Here is a 21,655-nt window from a genome sequence, read left to right on the forward strand (position 1 = left end):
TTGGTGGAATTGTACGGTTACGTTTCCATGGTTTTCAGTCGTTGTCATAGTTGCGGTAAATGCATAGATCTATTAACGCTGGCTTTTAACACGGATGTCAATTTGTGTGATATCCACTGTTAAAAGCTGCTGTGATGATCCATGCATTTTACAGATTTTCATTGGAGAAAAAAAAAAAAAAAAATCCATGCATTTACCTCGACTACTGAAACCATGGAAACGTAAACATAAAATTCCACCGGAAGAGCAAAACCGGCAAAACAGGCTACGTTTTTGACGTTCGGAAAAAGGTGGATAGGCCTATTCATTCAAGATCCTTTAGTAACCATGGTAATACCTTTGCACATCACCAAGTGAGTGTGGGGATTTCCCTTCAATCAGGACGAGAAACCGAGTCCAAACAGTGTTGAGTTTGTGTCTTACTCCGATAACAGCAGCACACACTATCCTTCCTTACACACCATGAGTGAGTCATGAGCTGTTTGTGAACACCAGGATTGACAGGACAGTTACCACAAATGCCCAATGCACAGAGTTCACTGTCAGTCCTTATAACTTTATGTTTACACTTTGATTGTTATAAGTCAGTGTGAACACCAGCTGGACCAGAACTGGAGGAAAACAATGTATCTTTTTTTTCCTTCTTGGCCTGGGCCAAATGAAGCAAACCTGAGGAGTGAAAGCACCCGCAGGTCTGGTAGGTTTAATACATCAAGCTGTGATAGGAAGTGACACAGTCATGATGAAGCTGTTGAAGACATATGCTCTTTATGGGTGGGTGGTCTTAGTCTCTCCCTCACTGTACGGGGGAAAATCATTATCGAACGATGTGCACAGCGAAGACAGAATTACAACATATAGTGAATACACAGACTGTGATCGCTAAATTTACACCTCATGTTGAAATGTCGAATTTACAGGACGAGTCCACTCGCTGCAGGTGATGAGACATTAGGAGCAGTTAAGATCTTTCTAGAAAAATGTATTAAAAACCAAAAGCTGTGGAGCCATTGCAAAGATCTGTGGGAAGATTTTATATTTACTGTAACATCACTTAACAATGAAGACGATAAAGATCTGCAGAAAAGTCTGACTACAGTTGTTTCTTAATAAGTTAAATGTAAAAATAAGCAGAATCGAGGTTCCGCTCAATCTAGATACTCTGTCTCTATGAAAGCACCCACTGGGAGAAGCAGAAAGCTGTGGATCAATGGACTTCCTGTTAACTAGGGCTCATGGAAGCTCTGGTCATATGATCAATGTCTGCATTAATCTTGTGGCTGGAGAGTAAAATATTACTGTTGCCTGTCAATACATCAGCCTGGATGGACAGACTGCAGTATCAATCAGAGGACGACACAGGAAGAGGCACAAGCACACATCACTCAGTGCTGCACACACACCTGCAGTAAAACATTACACTGGTCTAGCAGAGCGGGTTTAAGTTTTAATAGGAATACATTTGAATTTGTGGTGTTTTTTTAAAGACATAGAAGTAATAAGGAGACTAAAACAAAGCACGTAGGCCTGTCATGGTATCACTGCAACAGCCATGGAAATTCCACAGACTGTTTGTGACACAGAAAACCAGTGACATGAATCAACAGATACTGGCATTACATCGCTAAGCACAGTGTGTATCTACTGTATGCATGTGTGTATATGTCTTCCCTGGTTGGGGAGCCCAGAGCAACAATCATACAAAGGAGAAAGTAGAAAATGGACACTCTTGGCCAAGACAAGCAATGCCTCGCCTTCATTATAGAGCTCAGCGACTTCGTAGGTGTAGATAGAGAGAGCATATCTGTGTTTGTTGAGTTTGAACCTGCATTTATTTATTTTTTTGCACCACAAGCTGCATTTTAAAACTGTTACTTCTGCACAAATCCAGCAGATACAGAGTCACATCCACTTTCATTTGGAGACGTATTTCTGGCCACTATTCACTCTTGCTTTTTTTGCTGCTAAGTGCTCCTACTATGTCCACTATGTCTGACATTTACTGTAGCACTAGGCAGGTAGCATATAGTGGGTTTTCAGAGATTTTTTTTCTTTCCCAATGCAAAAAGCTTCTGCCTGCAAACTGTTTGAGCTGAGGCGGCCTGCAGTGTTGGGTGATAATTCTCTGCAGGTTCAAAATTATAATTAATCGTGTTCATATTTCATTTGACCCAATTGTAATATATGAAAATATCAAGTAAAGTTGCTTTAAGTTCTTGTTGTGTGCAAATATTCACACAATCATACAGTAATCAACATGACAGCCTGATGTGGATCAAATGAACTGCAGCAATAACCTGAAAAGCTGAATTCAATGGTTTTGTCTAACAATATTCATCACAACAGTTTTCTTTTCAGATTTGTCATGGAGACAAGCTTGTCAACCGGCACAATAACACAACCATGAAGCTCATGGCTCTTTACTGTGCTGACAGTCACGGTTGTCCTTGTGTGAGAAGTTAAGGTTCTCACACACGCACACACGCAGGCTGAAAAAAAAGAAGTAGCAATGGCTGCCACAATGCATCATTCACTTCACACCGTGATACCTCAAAGAACCTCAAAGTACAGCAGTGTGTGTGTGTGTGTGTGTGTGTGTGTGTGTGTGTGTCCGGGTGAGAAACTGAGTCACCCACCATGCCGTACTTCACAAATCATTCTGCCAGGGCACAGGGCACAGCTCTCTCTCTCTCTGTCCTTGATTTCCATTTTCTTCGGTGTGGCACACTCCTCTCTCTCTCTAACTATATCTGACCCTCCTGCATCTCCATCTCTTCTCCCTCATTCGGTGTCACTTCCAGTTTGCTTCTCCCCATCTCACCTTTCGTTTTTCCCCTACCACCTTGTCCTCTCTCTGTTATCTCACTTATTTTAGTCACCCCACTGGGCTCTCTCCCTGTACAGTATATGTTGTTCTCTTTTACACCCACACGCCCCTCATCCTCCTCCGCTTCCTCCTCTCTCTTTCATTCTTCATCTCCCTCCACCCCATCCTGTTGCCTTCTCCTCTACCCTCTGTGTTTAAAGGCAGAGTCTTTGCTGTTGATACGGAGGGGCAATCAGACACAGACTGTTTGCTTTAGGGGACGTCTGTCTATAAGTATGTATGTATGTGTCGTCTTGTGCCTGGGCCTGTCTCAATCTGTGTCCTGTACAGTGGAGAAATTAATCACTAAGACCTTCCTATTTAATCAATTCAGGGTGGTCTTGGAAGAGGGGGGCAGAAAGTGAGTGAGAGAGAGAGAGAGCAGAAGAGATATTGCTGAAGCATTACACTGCACTGACACGGCGTTGTACTAAGACAAATGTTATACCGACAGGCAGAGATGTCCAGATGTGAAAGAGCCTGTGAGTTTGTTTTTTTTTTACCACAAAAAAGACAAAAAGAAGAAACATCCCCACTTGATTTGATGTCACACAATACACATTTGTCTTCTAGACTGAAAGCGAGGCTGGTTTCTCTACAGCATCCATAAAACTCCTATGAGGCAAAGATAATGTTAATGCCTCTACAGGAAGATGATAACCCACTTTCCTGAAGAATGAAAAGAAATGTATAATACTCAAATGAAAAAAGATGCCCTTGTAGAGAAATGGGTTTATATTTCTCAAACTAAGATTGTGAAAACAAAAGTGCCATGTTTCTATCAGTACCAAAACTCAGGTATTGTATTGTTGGTGACACTGAGAATGATCCAACAACAGCCAGCCTCTATGATGCAAGCTGTCCAGCTATCATAACAACACCACGCTGTGTGTAGCTGATACATGTCAAGCAGACTGCTGTGTTCTCCGCAAGCCAGACACAAAAGATGACTTCTATGCTTTTTTTTCTTAGACAAACGTAAACCCTAATGGAAGTGCTTTTAAAGGCTTGCAGGAAACTCAGTTCAAGGTCAAATAATCTTTATACCTTTATACAGCGACCGACCGGTGTGTTTGTGGAGGGTGATTGAGTCTATCATGCTGCACAAATCCTACATCTATATGAGCAACCCGACCTATACACACTGGCTTAGGGAGTACAAAGCAGTTGTCTTGGTGATCGACACCTACCTGTCATGCCTGGAGGGGTTTTCAAAAATTTCCCATTGAAATTTTGGATCACCACGTCGCACTTCTCTGTCGACTCCATTCTGAGAGACAGAAAAAGGGAGAAGAGAAAGAAAGGGGGCTACTTGAGGACAACAAGCTCTTTGTGTTACAACTCCATGTGCACAGGAGATAATGTGGTTTCATTAAAAAGTGGAAGTCCTGTATGTGGATAGGACTGTATGCTAATGTGTCCTACATTGGAGTAAATGCATTATATACCTGCCCGTTTATGCATCTTGGCTTGTTTGTCTGTGTATGTCTGAAGCACAGTGCCTTAGGCAGGCTCGAGTATGTGTGTGTGTGTGTGTGTTTTTGCATCTGTGTGTTTTCTATGGGGTTTCCTCTCCTTTGTCCCGGTTTAAAAGCTCCATTCAGTCTGATCTGTTGTGTGTCATGTCCTCTTTGTCTGCCCCTATTCAGCTCCGCTCACCCAATCACAGCTCAATGACTAATTGCCTGCTTGGCAAGCAAAAGCCAGTGTGTGAGTGCATGTGTGTGCGTGTGTGGGAGAAAAAACAGTGACTGGGACTAACGGAGAGAGAGAGAGAGAGAGAGAGAGAGAGAGAGAGAGATTGTGTATGTGTGCATGTGGTATGTGAGTGAGCATGTGTGTGGGTCTTGGGTTTTCTTCACATTGCCAGTGACCCTGAATGGAGCCCTGACTGCATTCTAATCACTGGCACACTCCATGTTGTAACTGAGAGGACCATACACACACACACACACACACACACACACACACACATACACACACACACACAGAGGAGGGTGAAGAGGCCAAGGGTAGAGAAATGTGGACTTGTATCATTAGAGCTGAGTCCTTTACGTGTAAATGGCAGGGAGTCAACTCAGGGTAACATTGCCACTAGCAATTATCTCAAACATGATTCTGGACCATAGTGTGATAGCTTTGAATCAATGTTATTTTCTCTATTCAGTGATTATGAATTAGCTTGCTCGGCCAAATATTACATTTAAATAGATTTGGAGCGGATAAATAAATGAAATGCGAAATCTGTATTGACAGTCATCTGTGTGTGTAATGTTTTGTGTACCTGGCAAAACCAACTCCTCTGCTCAGGCCATTGGCGTCCCTCAGTATCCGTGTGGAGATGACGTGACCGAAGGGCTTCAGCATGTTCTCCAGCTCCTGCTCGTCCATGGACACCGGCAGGTTGGAGATGTAAAGGTTGGTGGGGTCCTGCTCCTGTTGCTGTGGAGACAAAAGAGAGCGGTAGAAGATGAGGAACTTGCTCTCGTCACTTCCATTTGTCTTGCATCAACAAATGTTTAAGTGCCAGCCAGAAAATTGAATATTTTAGTCTGGTCTTAGAGAGTTAAGAGCTGATTGGAAATGTGTCTCTGAAGCCTTGAAAATAATCACTGGTTTTGGGTCTCACAAAAACACATGCCCACCCTTAAGAATGTGCAAAAAAGGAATAAAATTTAATACAGTTTATTATCAATAATTAAAAATTTGCTGATGGTGAAGGGTTGAAATGCTGTGTCTATCCTCATACCAAGGATATACTGTAAATCTAGACAAGAGACTGCCCTGGTGCCAAGCAAAACAGTTTTTCTTCCCCTCAAGTATGTAAAAAGCTCAAAATAAAGTGAGAGGAATGAAAGAGTTGACTATAACCCTCCACTAAAAGCTGGTTTTGAAGCAGTAAATGCATTAAAGGTTAAAGCTGTGCCATTCGAGCTGTTTATTTCCATATTTATTACTGAACATCCCACTGCAAAATATCTGTGAATTTAACTCAAGTGGCAAACTCTCCCCAAAGAGGAATAAACATTTCATTGGAGAGTCAGTGCTCCGGCTTGACACTCAGAACCCCTCAAGCAGTAAGGTAACCCCCTCAGGATTCATAGATGTTAACAGAGCTGCATTAATCTTTTCCAGGGGAACCTCCTTCTACAGTAATGTGCCCCTCATTTAGTTATAGACTAGTATACTTCAATTATTTTCATTCTGTTTGGCGGCACCACAGCACTCACATTGAATTGATCCTCTGCAGGAGTGTGCATGTTTGTGTATTGTGTGTATCTACAGTGCTTGCAAATTACAGAGGGATTGAAACGGAGAGGGTTTGATATAGGGTGCTCTAGCAAATTCATCCAGTCATCATGAAATCTGTGAGCCCTTGCAATTTTAACCAATCACCACAACTTTTCTGCAAATTTGTTGTCATAGACCACTGTGGCCAGCTGTGGTCACAGGAATTATTACACTGTTTCCATTATGTGTTTTCTGCTTGTCTGTGTTTTCATTACTAGTTATTGTTTTCATACATTAAAGCAGAAGTAAGCGATATTTTTGGTCATTAGACCCCCAACATGTTTAGTACTGAGACCCAAAGACAATATACAGTGCATATGGAAAGTATTCAGACCCCCTTCAAATTTTCACCATTTGTTTTTTTGAAGCCTTATGATAAAATCAATACAATTATTTTTTTCCTCATCAATCTACAGTACACGCACCACCCCATAATTACAACATAAACCCAGAATTTTAGAATTTTTTGCAAATTAATTAAAAAAGAAAAACTGAAATATCACGTGAACATAAGTTTTCAGACCCCATTGCTGTGACACTCAGGTGCCGCCAATTTTTGTCGATCATCTTCGAGATGGTTCTACACCTTCATTGGAGTCTAGTTGTGTTGAATTAAGTCGTTTGAACATAATTTTGAAAAGGCACACACCTGTCTAAATAAAACCTTTCAGCTCACAGTGCATATCAGAGCAAAATAAGATTCATGAGGTCAAGGGAACTGCCCCGAGAGCTCAGAGACAGAATTGTAGCAAGGTACAGATTTAGGCAAGGCTATAAAAACATCCTGCTGCACTTATTGTTTCTAACAGCACAGTTGCATCATTCTTAAATGAAAGAAGTTTGGGTCAACCAGGACTCCTCCTAGAGCTGCAGCCGTCTGGCCAAACTGAACAGTTGGGGGAGAAGAGCAGTGGAGCCTTTAGGTGGTTTTTTGCAAACCCTATGCAGCCTTGCAGTGTGTGTATATGTCTGTTTTGTTGGGTGAATCCTTGTGTGTACTTTTAAAAAAGGTTGCCCAAAATGGCTCATTTTAAACCTAAACATTTCCTTTATCCATGGAGGATTTTCCTTTCCATGCACGAGAGCTGTGTGATTTCAAGTGTGGGAGTCCCAAGTCTGACTGGCTGTGACCAAAGCCATCCATGTAGTCTGTGACTCAGAGTAAGCAGAACAGCCTCACTGAAGGAAGTCTGAAATATTTACCTTTCTTTCTAAGTCTGAATATCTGCCTTCGTCAGCAGGGATTTTCTTTTGGCAGAGTGTCCAATACACAGAGTGGCACAGTTGTCTTCCCACACAGGGCAACTGGCTTTGAATATAATCTTTTGCATTTGTGTACATGCTGTTGGATGTGTGTGTGTGCATCGATGCGGGCAGTGACAGATGAAAGTGGCGAGATCAAATGCATAAAATCGCATCTAGCAGCTGTGGAATCTGTCATTGATTTAAAAGTCATCTTTCTTATAGTTGGACCTCCCTGAAGCAAACCAGTATAAATTATAGTTGGACTGCTTTCCTCATTAAAATGTCCAATTACAGAATTCACTCACGCTTAAATCAATCATAAAGCACTGGTCAGGTGCCAGTGTGGACACTTGAACTGTATTTGCAATAGGTGTATGTATCCTGTACAAACTGGCATCTAAAAGACCTCATACTTCTGCTCTGTCAGGGAAAGTGATGGAGAATAAAGGTTTGCAGTTTTTCTCTGGGCAGAAATGTATTAAACAGTATTAAATCGAGATAATATGAGGCACTGGCAGACATAGGAGTAGAAGTTAGTTAAAACAAGTGGTTATCTTCCAAAGCTATGTAAAATCGAAAAATTGCTGAGGCTCCGAGTGACATCGCTCCGTCGCTCGAGATGAGAAATCCCAAGTCAGCCGGTACCAGAACCAGTACAAGAACTAGTACCCAATGTGACACCAGAACCCGTACCAGTAACAGAACCAGTACCAGAATCGGTACCAGAACAAGTACTGGTACCAAACCCAGTACCAGAACCAGTACCAGAACTGGTACCAGAACTAGTACCGGTACCAAACCCGGTACCAGTAACACCAGAACTGGTACCAAAACCAGTACCATTACCGAAGTGGGTACCAGAACCAGTACCAGAACCAGCACTAGCAGCAGAACCAGCAGAAGAACCAATTTCAGTCCCACGACCAGGACCAGTACTACAAGTCAAAGCTTCTGGTAGACAGATCTATATTGGTACTTGTCAGAAGTTCACCAGGACCAGGACCAGGACCAGGACCAGGACCAGGACCAGGACCAGGACCAGCCTCTGTTTCACCACCAGCAGCACCAGACCTGGCACCAGTACCAGTCAAAGCTCAGTCAAAAACTCTTTTCCAGCAAAAAGAACCTGGTGCTGGTACCAGTTCTTAACTGGTCCAGTTTTCTTTCCCGCACTGGTAACGAGCCAAGTCAGAGCTACGCCTCCAGGCAGGAGCTGCTCCTGTCTTTGGAGCCTACTATTGTCCTTTCACATACTGTAGCTCAGCACAGAAGCACTGTCAGTGGAAACAAAAAGAGGGAACTTCCTCCAAATCCCCCCCCCCAAAAAAAAAAGAAACAAACAAAAAAAAAAACACTGTAACTTTGGAAAATATCCACTTGACTTTGCTGACTCAGACTGCTGAAGCCTCATATTAACTTCAGATATATCACTTATCACACGGGAGGAAGCATTATGACAAGGAACACCTGTTTTAAAGCTCATGATATTCTATTGAGTATTGTTTTTAGTGGAGTAAAGTCTAATGGGGCGGTCATGCAAGCCTTCAAAACCTGAAAACAGGAACTTTAAACAGTAATAAATATGTCTTCACGTTCTATTGATAGCGCAAATCATTCTTCTTATAAAGAGTCTGTAGCGTAAGAACATACAGACATATCTGACTATTCTGTGAGCTTTATGTTGCTGAAATGTAGATATAGCAAGAGCAGGGCCTGGGTTGATATTATTAATATTAGAGAAACCCTTACAATACAAATAGGAGGTTTATGGCACGGCCGTGTTTAGATTCAACAGTGAACCACTGTCTAATGCTACACATCCATCGCTATGTCGCACACTTACAAGTCTCAGTGCTTTTGTCATTCAAGTGAATTAGCTCTATAGTACTCCTGAGGCTTCGCTCTACTGCACTTTACACGCTTACTGTGACTGTGGACTTTGTCATTACGAACAGTTACCTGCTCATCGAGACACAGAGGAATTTCAGTCTTCAATCTAGAGTTACTCTGTATGTAACTGAATTTCCCCTGGCTGTCTATGGAGGCAGGTCTGACACAATCCTTGCGCTCTTCTTTTTTTCTTTCCTTCTTTTTCTTTTTTTTTTTTTAATTCGAAAGCCCTAAAAAGATTAAATGGTAAAACAGAAGATTTCCTACCCCTGTGGTCAATGTGGTTACAAGCTAATTTCATCCAAAGACAATATGTCTTAAACAAAATCTCACAGTGGTTTGTCCAATTTCAGCTAAAAGTGGGTCAGCTGTTTTGTTTCTGCACACATTTTCCGTGCAGTTTGCAGTTACTGTAACAAGGGAAATGAATGCAGATTTGTGTGTACAAGAGGGATGCCATAACCTCTCCTCCACTCCTCCAGTTGCTGATTATGATACATGTCTGTGTTATCTCTTCCAATGCCTGCCTGAAAATCCCTAGTTTTCTTTGTATGATTTATCCCAGGAATAAAGAGTGAGATGGGTACAAAATTAACAGGGGCATCATGGTGGGTTATTGAAATCACATTGCTCAACCTGACCATCTCTAGACACAGCTGGCTGTAAAACACATTTATTTGCACAAGTACTTCAGGGATATGAACTAAAGTGTTTTGGAGCACCCGCATGTGAGTGAACTCTGCTTGACTTTGCTCAAAGTTGCCGTTTGCACAAAGTTATTTCTCAGTGATCTCTCACTCTGCATGTTGCAAATGACTCACCTCTCTCTCCCCGTCCCCTCTCTCCCTACGTCTCTTTGTCTCTCTGCCTCTTTGTCCACCCCCTCTACCCCCCCCGCCCCCCCTCTCTCTCAGTAACATCTGTCATGAGCTGGAAACAGCTTCGCACCAACTGTGCCTCTCCCTGACTGTGGAGCCTGCCAGCGAGTCAGCCTGTGTTTTCAGCCCCATTAAACCTCATTGCTGCATCATTATAGCAGGTCTGTGCCTCTTATCATGCTACTTCCCGGTTACCTTGCAATGCCACAACACCTGCCGGAGAGCTAGAGGGTAAAGAGAGGGCAAAGCAATGGTTAAATAGCTGTGAAAAACACCGGCTGAGTCTATATCGTAGATGGATGGATATGAGGTGAGACGGGTACTTGAATGTCACATTTCTTTCCAATCCCGCTTGCATCTCAAATAGTAACACTCCACACTCCAAAATGACACATTGCGGCCTCTCACAACCCTGAACAGCAATGAGTGGTTATTAAAAATGGATGGATGGAAAGATGAGGAAAAACTAAGTGAAGACAGGGGCGCCTCGGAAAAGAAATCGAGCTAGGCACGTTCATAAAGAAGCAGTATATGATTAGGGAAATAAGACTTTCTGTTCAATATGTGTTGACTCCCTCCACTTACCATTCCATCTTGTCTTTCACTTAATCCTGCTCATTTCCTCTTTTAATCCATCTATTCTTTCCTCTCCTTTGCCCTCCTTCAGCCCACCTCCTCCCATACCTCAACTTCCTCCTTTCTCATGCTCGCCCTCACCCTCCCCTTCCCCCTCCCCCTCTTGTCCTTTCCTTTTTTACCTACTTGCTATTCGCCCATCCTCTTCCTCAGATTAAAACCTAATCTCCTATAATGGTAGCCTTGCTGTCTAAAATGCTATCTGAATGCTTAATTAATATTTAAAGAGCACATTTTTTCTCCTCGCCCTTCACATCCGTCTTTTCCTTTCCCTCTTGCATCCTTACTCCGTTTCCACGTCTTCCATATGCCTTACCATTCACATCTTTACTCTCCCTCATTTCCATTCGCCCCTCACCACCGTTTCTGGCTCTCTCTCTGCATTTCTGCCTTCCTCCATCTTCCTCTTCCTCAAGCCAAGTTCTAATCTTTCATAATGATTGTCTGGGTATCTAAATGCTCTCTAACGGCTTAATCAATACTTAATGAACATGCCATAAATACTTCATGAACCCTAAACCCAGAAATCCCCAGGGTTTCATTAGACATGGAGATATACACTTTTCTCTATCTCCATGATGACTGCAGGCTCAGTGAAATCAACACTGGATTAGTGATTACCTCATCATTTAATGTTCCGGTCAGTTCATATTAGTATGGCATTGTGTTTGGCTGCTGCCGCTTTGTAATGCACATAATGTGTCTGCTCTAATATTGTAGGTGGAGAGCATGAAAACCTGACGCAATTGTCTAAATAATACATATTGTACATATGCTGTTCTTTCAACACCACCCACATGTCAAATCACTTCTATGTCCTGTGTATTTCAGTCTGTCTGCTGCATGGCTCCACTACTTTGCCTGTTATGTGGGTTTTGTGACTGAGGAAAAAAGTGGAAATATTTAGACATGATCAAAATTCCTGAAGCATTGCTGCATGTTTCAGCCGGCTAAAGGCCACTGTAATGTCACTGTTCTTGCAAGTTCAGAGATTCCAGAGCTTGTGGATGAAGACTGCATAAAAAGAGTCATAGCCGGTTATTTCCTCTATATATTTGTGAGTTGAATGTCTCCAGAGAATTGGATTTAATTCGCAATAATACAAAAAGGGCATGGACTTTATCTCGCTTGTCACATTCTTTCAACTTCCAAGAAATAACAACTTTTCAAGCAGAGAAAGAAAACACAAAGATTGATCCGTGCACTTGTAAATTCCACACCAGGTTTTTGCTGTAGTTAATTGGCTACAAAGGTCATTTAGCTTAGCTAACCTTTGAAAGACTGAGCTAACACTCAAGGATCATTAAAACTGGGCTTTCCAAGTGATGGCATACTTATGAAAATATTCAGAAGCAGAGAAGCTGTTTTCCACTCTGTGGTTCTCTAGCGACTGTGAAGTGGCAAAGAAACACTGACTATTCAAAGAAATGGCATCACACTTGACTAAGTGAGAGACTGACTATGTTTCAATGTTTAATTCAATTTCGTGATGGTAAGAACGTTTTTCCTCCCTCTGGCTTCCAACACTGCCTGCGTCTTCACACTCTGCATGACTCATTTAAAGCAATAAGAGAGGCCTGTCTAGATAATGGTGTGTGCACGCACGCACAAGCACGCACACACACAAACACACAGTTCTCAAATTCTCAAGTCACACATGCAGTTATTACTAAATTCAACCATTAATTTACCTGTTTGCCCCCCTTCTCTCCCTGTCGCCCTTTTTGTGCCTCTGCCTTTTGCGCTCAACTGTCCTCTCTTTTTCACTGCAATTGTACCATGGCTTTTCCTTTCTCATCCCATCCTTCTCTTTTTTTCTGCTCACACTGTCTCTACTGTGTGTATTTAAAGGCCAGTAATTCATCACAGAGTCAGAGCAGAGTGCAGTCCCCGCTGCACACCAGTGTGCAGGCTGCTTGTCTGCCAGCCGTCCAGAGCTGGAATCAATCACCCAATTCTGAGACAGTGAAACCATCAGGGAGGGTCAGACACAGATAGAAGAGAGGGACGCGCACACATACACACACCGCAAATAGAGAGAGAGAAGGCCAGATGGAGGGAGTAAGAGCAGAGGTGCACATACAGATAGACAGAAAAGCTCAGGGTGGATTAAGTAAACATTTCCTGGGATGAAAACAGATCAAAATGCCTCATAAATCGATTAAATCACTTTCCCTTGGACATGACTGGAAATTCAGGAAAAAAAAGATACTATGGATAAATGCATAGATAGACTAAACAACATTCTAGTCTGAGTGTGATCCACATCTGTCTTTCTGTTTTTCTTTGTTGTGGATGTACTTGTTTATTCTCCAGACTGACCACACAAACACAACTTATGAGTGTGGGCCTGATTCCTTACAGCTGAGTAGCAGTGGTGTCATTTCCTGTGGTTATGTGGTTGTTCTTACTTCTTTATGGTTCAGGCCTGGACCTTCTTTTTGTCAAAAATCCCAAACACGGCATGAGTCATTGAAAAAAAACATAATCTTCCATATCTTGTGGGGATTCACGAGAAACAGGCCTGTGATCCATTTTGGGTTTAAGATTACAAAATTGACTTCCTGGTAAAATATCTGAGCTTCCACTGTGGGAAGCCAATTAAGGAAAAAGCATTTTTGTTATATACCACAAAATATGAAACACGTGTTTATGGTCATAGTTCACAAAACACATCTTGGCTGTGTCCCTCATAACACACAGGGCCTTAGGTTAAACTGTTAAGACGCCAAGGCAACCAACCATGCCAAGGCACTGCTATAACGCATAAAAAGCCATGTAGAGCGATTACACACGCAAACGCCTACACATAATAGGCATAATGCCTAAAAAACAGATTCAGTGTGTACAGTACATTCATATCCCGCTCTCTCCAGCGCTCTTCCCTTTCTCCCTCTTCTCTTGTGTAGCACTGAATGCTGTAATCAAGGCTAATGGGACTCAGCTGTTGGCCAGTCTAATTACCTGGAATGCAGACGGATGATCTGGTAGACAGGCACACACACACACACACACACACACACACACACACACAGCTGTACTTTGAGGTATTGCGTGTAATTTATTTTTGTACACCTGCCACTCAAATAAATGTGTGTGTGCGTGTGGGGGTGTCAGGATGTGGCTGTTGGTATGTGGTGAATGTTTCTGTGCGTAAAAGGAATAAACCGAAAATGATTACCAGGCCATGCATTTGTTAAAGGTCAATGAGAGCTCATGCTAAAGTATCCATTCCTTTTCTGAGTTGGGAATTCCCAGGGAGCAGCCTGGCAGACAAGAGTGCAATGTTAAATTTACGAAAAAAAAAAAACTTTATTTCTCTGTTTTTTTAATCAAATGAATCATTCTAATTATTTTCAATCTGGGTCAGACTTTTCCATCACCTTCACCCGTGTTTACTTGTAACCACGTCTCAGACATTTGACAGACGACGCCGGTGAAGTGGCTGGAGTTTAAAACAATCAGTCAGGATTGAAGCAAAGACTAAAAAAAAAAAAAACCTTGACTGAAAATTCAAAATCATTTATTTCAAGAGAGATTTTTTTTAAACACTTTCAATGGCAGAGCTATGATGGAGTAGCATGTCAAGTGCCCAAAAAATCATTATACAGGGATGAATAACTTGAACATTTAGAGTTCAGACTGAGCTGATGGAAATGCTGTCCAGAATGTAAGACATCCAACAACAACACAGACTGCCCAGCTCTTGAGACAACAATCCACACATCCAATTCGTGCACATTAAAGAACATATAAAAATGTTGAGCAGACGTGAATGTTCTTTAAATAAGAGGGATTTTGAAACAAATCTCTCTGATGTCTGATAAATTTGAGGCGGTGTCAGCCTGATGTCGTAGTGTCTGCCTGAGGAGAGAGCGGGCTTCAGGGAAATCCTTGCTCTAAATGATTAATGGAGTCTGGAACCAAGGAGGGGAGTCTCTGACTCTGCAGGTACACACCCTGTTGACGCCTGTGAGAGAGAGAAGTGTGTGTGTGTGTGTGTGTGTCAGTCGGCATTTGATGCGGTATCATCACTGACTGTTTCATGGCAGTTCAGAGAGACTCATTAATGATGACAACTACACACGCTTATCAACATTCAAAAACTACATATACACAAATAAACAGAGGTGTCACACAAGGCTGAGATCTATCTAGAGTTGCGGAATGTATGTGCATTCATATTATGCAATAACACAAATTCTAGTAGTGATACTGCTGTATCTATACTGTCCTTTTTAACACTGTTTTTATATCAGTTTTCTGCAAAATTTTGTTTAATAAGCAGAATAAGACAGTAAAGATCAAAATAAACAATAAGATGAGTTCAAAAGGGATATGAAACTCGTGGGGGCTTTATAGTATGAAGGTACGTTTTAGAAATTGCTTTCAAGTTTGGTTAAAAAGTCTGATTTTGCCAACCTGAGTTGCTCAGGAGGTAAGTACCACCTTCAATAATAAAGTCGAGTGCTGGATCGATTGAGCCGGATGCAACATGCAGCAGCGATTTAACCCTTTAGTTCTTTTAGACATCAACCAAAAATAGAACAGACTTGATATTAAGAAAAGAGATCTCAAGATCAGTACAATCTGGCCTCGTCTCAGATTTATTCAACCACCTTGCGACAGAATTGTACAAATACAAAATTAGATATGTTGGGCCACAGCCCATTCAAAATGAATGATCAGACCACTTGGCTTCTTTTGTTACCGCCACTGAACTCAGTCTCCCAGCATCCTTCACCTTTTTACACTAGGTGTGAAACTCCAACTCCAACTCATGGCCCAGGACCTTCGATGTCACCCGCCCATATAAAAGGAGAGGTGCCCTTGTCCTCTCTCTTCTCATTGCTCTCTTGTCATCACTACTGGATCCTCCAGTAGCTCCTCAACAGGAACTGCTGCTGTTCAAACCCCAGGAGAAGACCTGCATAAAGCAGACGCCTCCACTGGACTGAACCTTGTTAGCGACTTGAGAGCCTACCAACGGATTGAAGGAAAAGCACCAACTAGCAAGACCCACAGTCTGCAAGTTGAGTGTACCAGCAACGGAGCCACAAGGCAGAGTAAATACCAACCAGCTACCTCTGGAGCTGGTTTCAGGAGAACCAAGGAGTGCTCCTCAACAAAACTGAAACCACATAGCCAGGGCAACTGCAGTTTACTTTACAAAGACAACAACAGAAGGACTTTGTTCAAACTTAATATTTCTACATGATAAAAACCCAGACTGTGCCCTACATTAACTGATTCTCCAAGGTAGCATTAAGTGGTATATCATCTGCATAGAAACATTAAATAGCTCACGTCTTTGTCTTTTATGAGGCCCAATCCAAAAACTAAAAAGACCAAAAATGAATCCCTTAGGAAAGTGACTTGTAGCAGGTCATAGCTGGAAGAAATCCTTATATTGACAAAGGGAAACCTCTTTGAACAAGGTAGCATGAAATTATTCATGAGCCTTGAAGAGTCCTTACTGCAAGTACAATCACCTAGAATGGTCAGTGGACTTAGCACAAGGGTAAAATGAAAATAGATTTGCAGTGAATAATTGCAAGAGTCAGCCGTGAAGAATAAATCATTGGTTACCTAAATGTTTAGGTGCTGAGTTCCATCACTGTTCTTATCAGTGATAGACATTATTCAACACTCACTTTTGTTGCAAATTATTCTCTCTGATGAACAAAAATCAAATGAATGTTTTTTTGTGTGTCAACAATGTCAACATTGCCTCTTTTTATACACAAGGCACCAGTTTTATGATTCCACAGCTTTTTGTTAAAGACGCCATTTTGTACAGCAGTGATATTTTTTTGCTTTATTGGACAATATCTTCTAGAGAGCGCCAGAAAATGTGGGGGAGAGAGGATGAGAAACGGTCAGCTGGTCAAGAGTGAGGATCAAACCTTGTAGTCCTGGTGGCATGGTCTGAAGCCCACACTGTGAACCCTGCACTACTCACTGCTCTAGCAGATTAAAAGCAAGTTCATCTCTGCTCCTATGACTCACACACAGAACTACCTCTTCCATCTGTCCTTTCTTTCATAGAACTGCTCTTTGATTGTCTGCCTGTATCTGAGCATTTCATTAAAAGAATGCAATAAACCAGAGGGCCTACTGGATTGCTGGATTATCATTGAGGAAGCACTTTCTCGGATAAGGGAAGAGAAAATTAATAAAGAAAGTTTTTAGACAAACTTATTGAATGAATTTGGTTCTTTCTTTTAGTTTCTGTCCTTTCCCCCCCCTACTAATGGCATGTGGCTTGTCCTCAGACAAATCATTGGAAAATGAGGTTAAGAGCCAAAGCTAGAGAGAAAACAAATTAAAAGGAAACTGCAAAATTAAAAAAGTTCTGAAAAAGTGCAGGGGAGGAGTAGGTTTGTGCTCTCGGCACTACAGTGATTAAAACATAAAGCTCTGGCTCAGACACAAGAATCACATCGGCTCAGAGGGAAGAAAGACACGTATTTGTCCTGGCGTTGGAGTCTTTTTTTTTTTACTGTGTCATGTTGCATACTGTACATGCATGAGTGGGAGAAAGTAAAAACAGAATAACAGATTCAGAATCTATACATTATTCAGCAAAACCCACAATGTATCTTTATATCCTGCATTTGAATATTTTCTAATTTCTAAGTAATATCCTCTTGAACGGAAGCACAGATAAATCAGCATCAGAGTGTCATTTAGGGGCTTTAAGGCAAAGGCTACAACCTTATTCTCACCTTAACTGCATTGCAGTAAAAGGCTAAAAATGAGACTGTCATGTCATCCAAGGGCATATAACACTTGGAGCACTTTTAAAAGTTATACAAGCTGGTTGACTTGCTGTATAACAGAGAGCTAAGCTGCCCATGTCCACCCACACCTTCTGCTGGCCTCGGCTGTAAAGTCCTGGAGGAGAGGAGCACTGGTTTACACTTCAATAAAAGACCTTTTTCATCAGCTCTGCTGTTTTCTCTGCATCTGCGTGTATGTGTGCTCCAAGTATGACCTGAGCATAATCAAAAGCAATAAAAAAGAAAAGAAGTCAGGTTTGTATTTCTAATTTAAGGTAAAAGTGTTCTATTTGAGTCATACTACAAAAAACACTACAACATGGCAAAGCTTCACTTTCACACCCACTTCTCAGGACTGTTCATTTTTCTATGACAGGCCACTGAGCAGCAGCAGGGGCTGTGGGTTAATTTTGCTCAAGGACAATAACCTGTGGTCGCTGAAGTGCTAAATCCAAGTTATTTTCACTCCACACACTTTCCCTGTGACTCCGAGGACCCAAACCAGAGACCTTAAGACTCTATCTGCATCTCTCATTTTTTATGCAATCATCCAACGCTCTCCAGTCTTCATCATTTTCAACACTATGGGATTTGTGGATTTAACAATGTATCGACTGAAAAAACAACTTCACATGCACTTGGTTGATTTTCACGCAGTGTAATATGAGTGACTGAGCAGCCTTGTCGGGGTTTGTTGCATTCTCCAATACATACACAAACAAGCACACACACACATACTCACACACGCACGCATAGATGTGTGTGCATTCTGTGTGTTTTGCACTTCCACCTGATACTATTTCATCCTGATCAATGCCTTTGTCCTACACATCCAAAGCTTGAAAGCCATGGCCTGTTGCCATGGTTATCTCTATTTGAAACCAGAGGGATTAACCTCCAGGGGGATGGCTTGGGAGAGAGAGAAAAGGAGACAGATAGAGGGATGAGTGAGAGCAGCAAAACAAGAGGGAATAGAGGAGAGAAAAACAACAATGGGTGAGAATAGAAACAGATAAAGTCAAACCAACAATAATACAGGGAAAGATATAGATAAACTGATAGAGGGACAGATAGAAAGAGGTCAAAACAAGTAGGACAGAAAGAGGAAAAAGGGATAGAATAGTAAAAGTGAGTGAAGGTGAGAGTTGGGGAGGTTAAGACATTGCTTGTGTACTATCTTATAACACAACCACTGAACCATATGAAACCTTGGTATTTTAACAATGTATAAAAAGACAAACACAAACACTGATTTTATTTATCTGAGCTGTAATGGCAACTTTATTGCCTTCTTTAATTCTGGTTTGGTTTGGTTTGGTTTAGCTTGGCTTGACTTGGTTTGTTTTGGCCATGCAGAAACCACTGGCATATAATCCAAAACTAAATATTGGGATTCTCTCATTGGCTGTCGTTATGCTTTATTATGAAAAACAATAAAACACAGCCACTGCCGCCGCACTCTCAGCACAAACGGTTCGGCAAACGATCTTCTTTCTCAAACACAAGTGTGTGAGTTTGAACCCGAGCCCTCTGGTTGAAGAACAGTCTCTGTGCTACGGGCGATGCATTCAGAACAGCGTGTCACAACATGAAGCGGAATTCATTTAATATGCTGGCAGAAAATAAAAGCATGTAAACTGTACCAGTTTTGCATCAGAAGGTGGCTTTTTGAAGATACAAGTTGTTTGCAGTGTGCAGTCTCTCTGAAGATGTGCTTGTGGTGTGTGTTGCTGTGGTGCTCAGATGAGAGAGCAGAGATTTTCTTGCCGTCTTTAGATGTCGGGACGAGGGCACAGGGGGGCGAGCTGACAGCTTGGCGGACCAAGGTTATTTACTTTTAGAAAGGGAAAACCAGCCTGAGTCAGCAAATACTAAAGGGCAGCCACACACACACAGACACGCACACAAGCACATTCACACATGCAAACACACATGGGCATCTAACAGTTTCATCTCTGGAACGTGCACACACTCTCACATGGATGCACCACTTACTTTCCCCCCACCCCACACACACACACACATGCATACACACACAGCGCCAAGAGGTTAAATAGACTCATCGCTGGAACACCACTGAGAAAACAGCAGCCTAATTACCATCATATCCTCCACCAAGGACACCTCATGACGGCGTACACACACACTCACATTTATCTATTCATTTTACCTGTACAGTACAAACCACATCCTCCCCTCTTACTAAGCCATTAGGCTCTAACAAGGGTTCTTAAACTCTTCCTGCCCAAACTGAGCAGGTTTAGTGTCCTCCTGAGACGCAGCCTCGTTAAAGCTTCATCATATGAGCACCCATCATCACAGAACCCGCTGCTGTTCTATTTTGGTTCCCAGCAGTGCCATAACCGCAAATGGTACTTATAAAGGATCTGATAACCTAGAACTCAACATTAACCAGTCAACCAATTAATAATGACCTTATCTCTAATACACACTGCGCTCACTCATTCATGCAGTGCACCCTCATTCATACCCAGGCACACACATAGACACATAAAGAGGACAGAGGCAGCAATTACGTATGATTTATTAAAATAGCATGCAGAGGAGCGTAGACGCAAGGACCTCTACACTTAACATTCATAGCAGAAGCCAGGAAGTTTTATCCAGTTACTGGACCATAGCTGCTAATGTCCAATTTGCCATCTCTAGCCAGACTGTGAATGTCCCTGGCAAAAAAAGCTGTGTGAATGTCAACTGGATATTCAAAGTTGTGGTCATAACTTTTGGTTTTTAGTTTTTAACTGCAACCTGGAGGTAAAACTGCAAAAGCAAATATTTAAAAATTGAACAGAATTATTATTTTTTTTTTGTTTTGTTTTTCATTTAGAAATTTCACAATTATACACGAAATAAAGACTCAATTCCCATGACTTAGAGTGACTACAAGCTATTAACCCTAATTGAGTAAAAAGGCATTTCAAAATTCAGTTCAAGACTAAATTTGTTTGTGTGCTTTTTACTGTAATTAAACAAAATTAAAATAACTAATTTCTTTGCAACTGTGTTCAAAATATTCAAGGGTAAAATTATCAGAAAAAACACTGCAGACTGAAAAGGTGCAGCCCTGGAGTCCTGTGCCATGTTTTTCAATGTTTTTATTACAAAGTTTGAATTAAACCTATGCAGGATCTTAATTTGATTTGCACAAGGCAAAAGGGTTTCCTCAGATATCACAGCCGGTGGTAAGCAGACACATTCATCAGCAAGAAGCATAAAGCTGACATTTTCCTAATTATTTGTGAAACAGGGCAAATATTATCTCATCCAGAAATAATCAATCAAAAATGTAATAACATTAAACATATTTTCAGATTCTAGAGTAAAGCATCAGATGGTGAATTTTATTTTTTGATTAATCATTATTAGATATAACTATTTACTATTACTTCCTTCATGGTCATTGTTTCAATCGTAGACACTCCAATCTGCCTGATTGACTTGAATATTCAGTTCAGCACATCACAGAAAGATAGATATTTACCCCGAGCAGTTAGTATCTATTTTACTTTCTATTCTTAGGTTTCGAGAAGTGTCTTATGAAACATTGCTGCCACCCACCACATATGCAAGAGATGGAGTTTCCTTTGCACTGTTACTACCAATGAAAACAACACCCAGTTATTCAGAACAATCAGCTGACCCTACGTGCACTGTGTTTTCATTACAACTCTTTTAACCTAACTCACGTTGATAAAAGTACATACTACTATGTAATTGGGAAAAAGGTTTAAAAACATAAAGCAAAAGATGCATTTGCTGATTTATAAACCATTTGTTTAATCTTCATTTATAAGCTTAACAGTTCACCTGTCTCTGCAGAGATGTACTCATGCATGCAAATCCTTGGACTGAGTAAATGTTACACGGAGCAGCAGGAATTGAACGTGTCTCACTCAAGAGACATCCTGCTTTTCAGGGTGTTCATGTTTAGACAAATGACCCTGAGGAACTCAAAGAAGAAACGTTTCAAGAGGAAGAGGGGAAGCGGGGATGTGTGAGTGAGTGAGAGAAAATGAAAGAAAGAAAAAAAGAGAGAAAGAAAGACA

At 41.5% G+C, this 21,655-nt stretch overlaps 1 protein-coding gene across 2 annotated transcripts in view; it reads right to left on the bottom strand.

Moving 5' to 3' along the window:
* LOC146972388 (RNA-binding motif, single-stranded-interacting protein 3-like) overlaps positions 1-21,655 on the bottom strand; it is a 108,298-nt gene that overhangs the window by 29,530 nt on the left and 57,113 nt on the right. For both annotated transcript variants that reach the window (XM_085802554.1, XM_085802555.1), the window contains exons 5-6: positions 5,151-5,308; positions 4,057-4,136 (exon numbers count right to left, since the gene is read on the bottom strand). In XM_085802554.1, the coding sequence (XP_085658680.1) occupies positions 4,057-4,136; positions 5,151-5,308 (238 nt within the window). The remainder of the gene's footprint in view (positions 1-4,056; positions 4,137-5,150; positions 5,309-21,655) is intronic.

Source organism: Trachurus japonicus, chromosome 16 (genome assembly GCF_045865225.1).
Source record: "Trachurus japonicus isolate A0001 chromosome 16, Traja_1.0".
Classification (NCBI taxonomy): domain Eukaryota; kingdom Metazoa; phylum Chordata; class Actinopteri; order Carangiformes; family Carangidae; genus Trachurus; species Trachurus japonicus.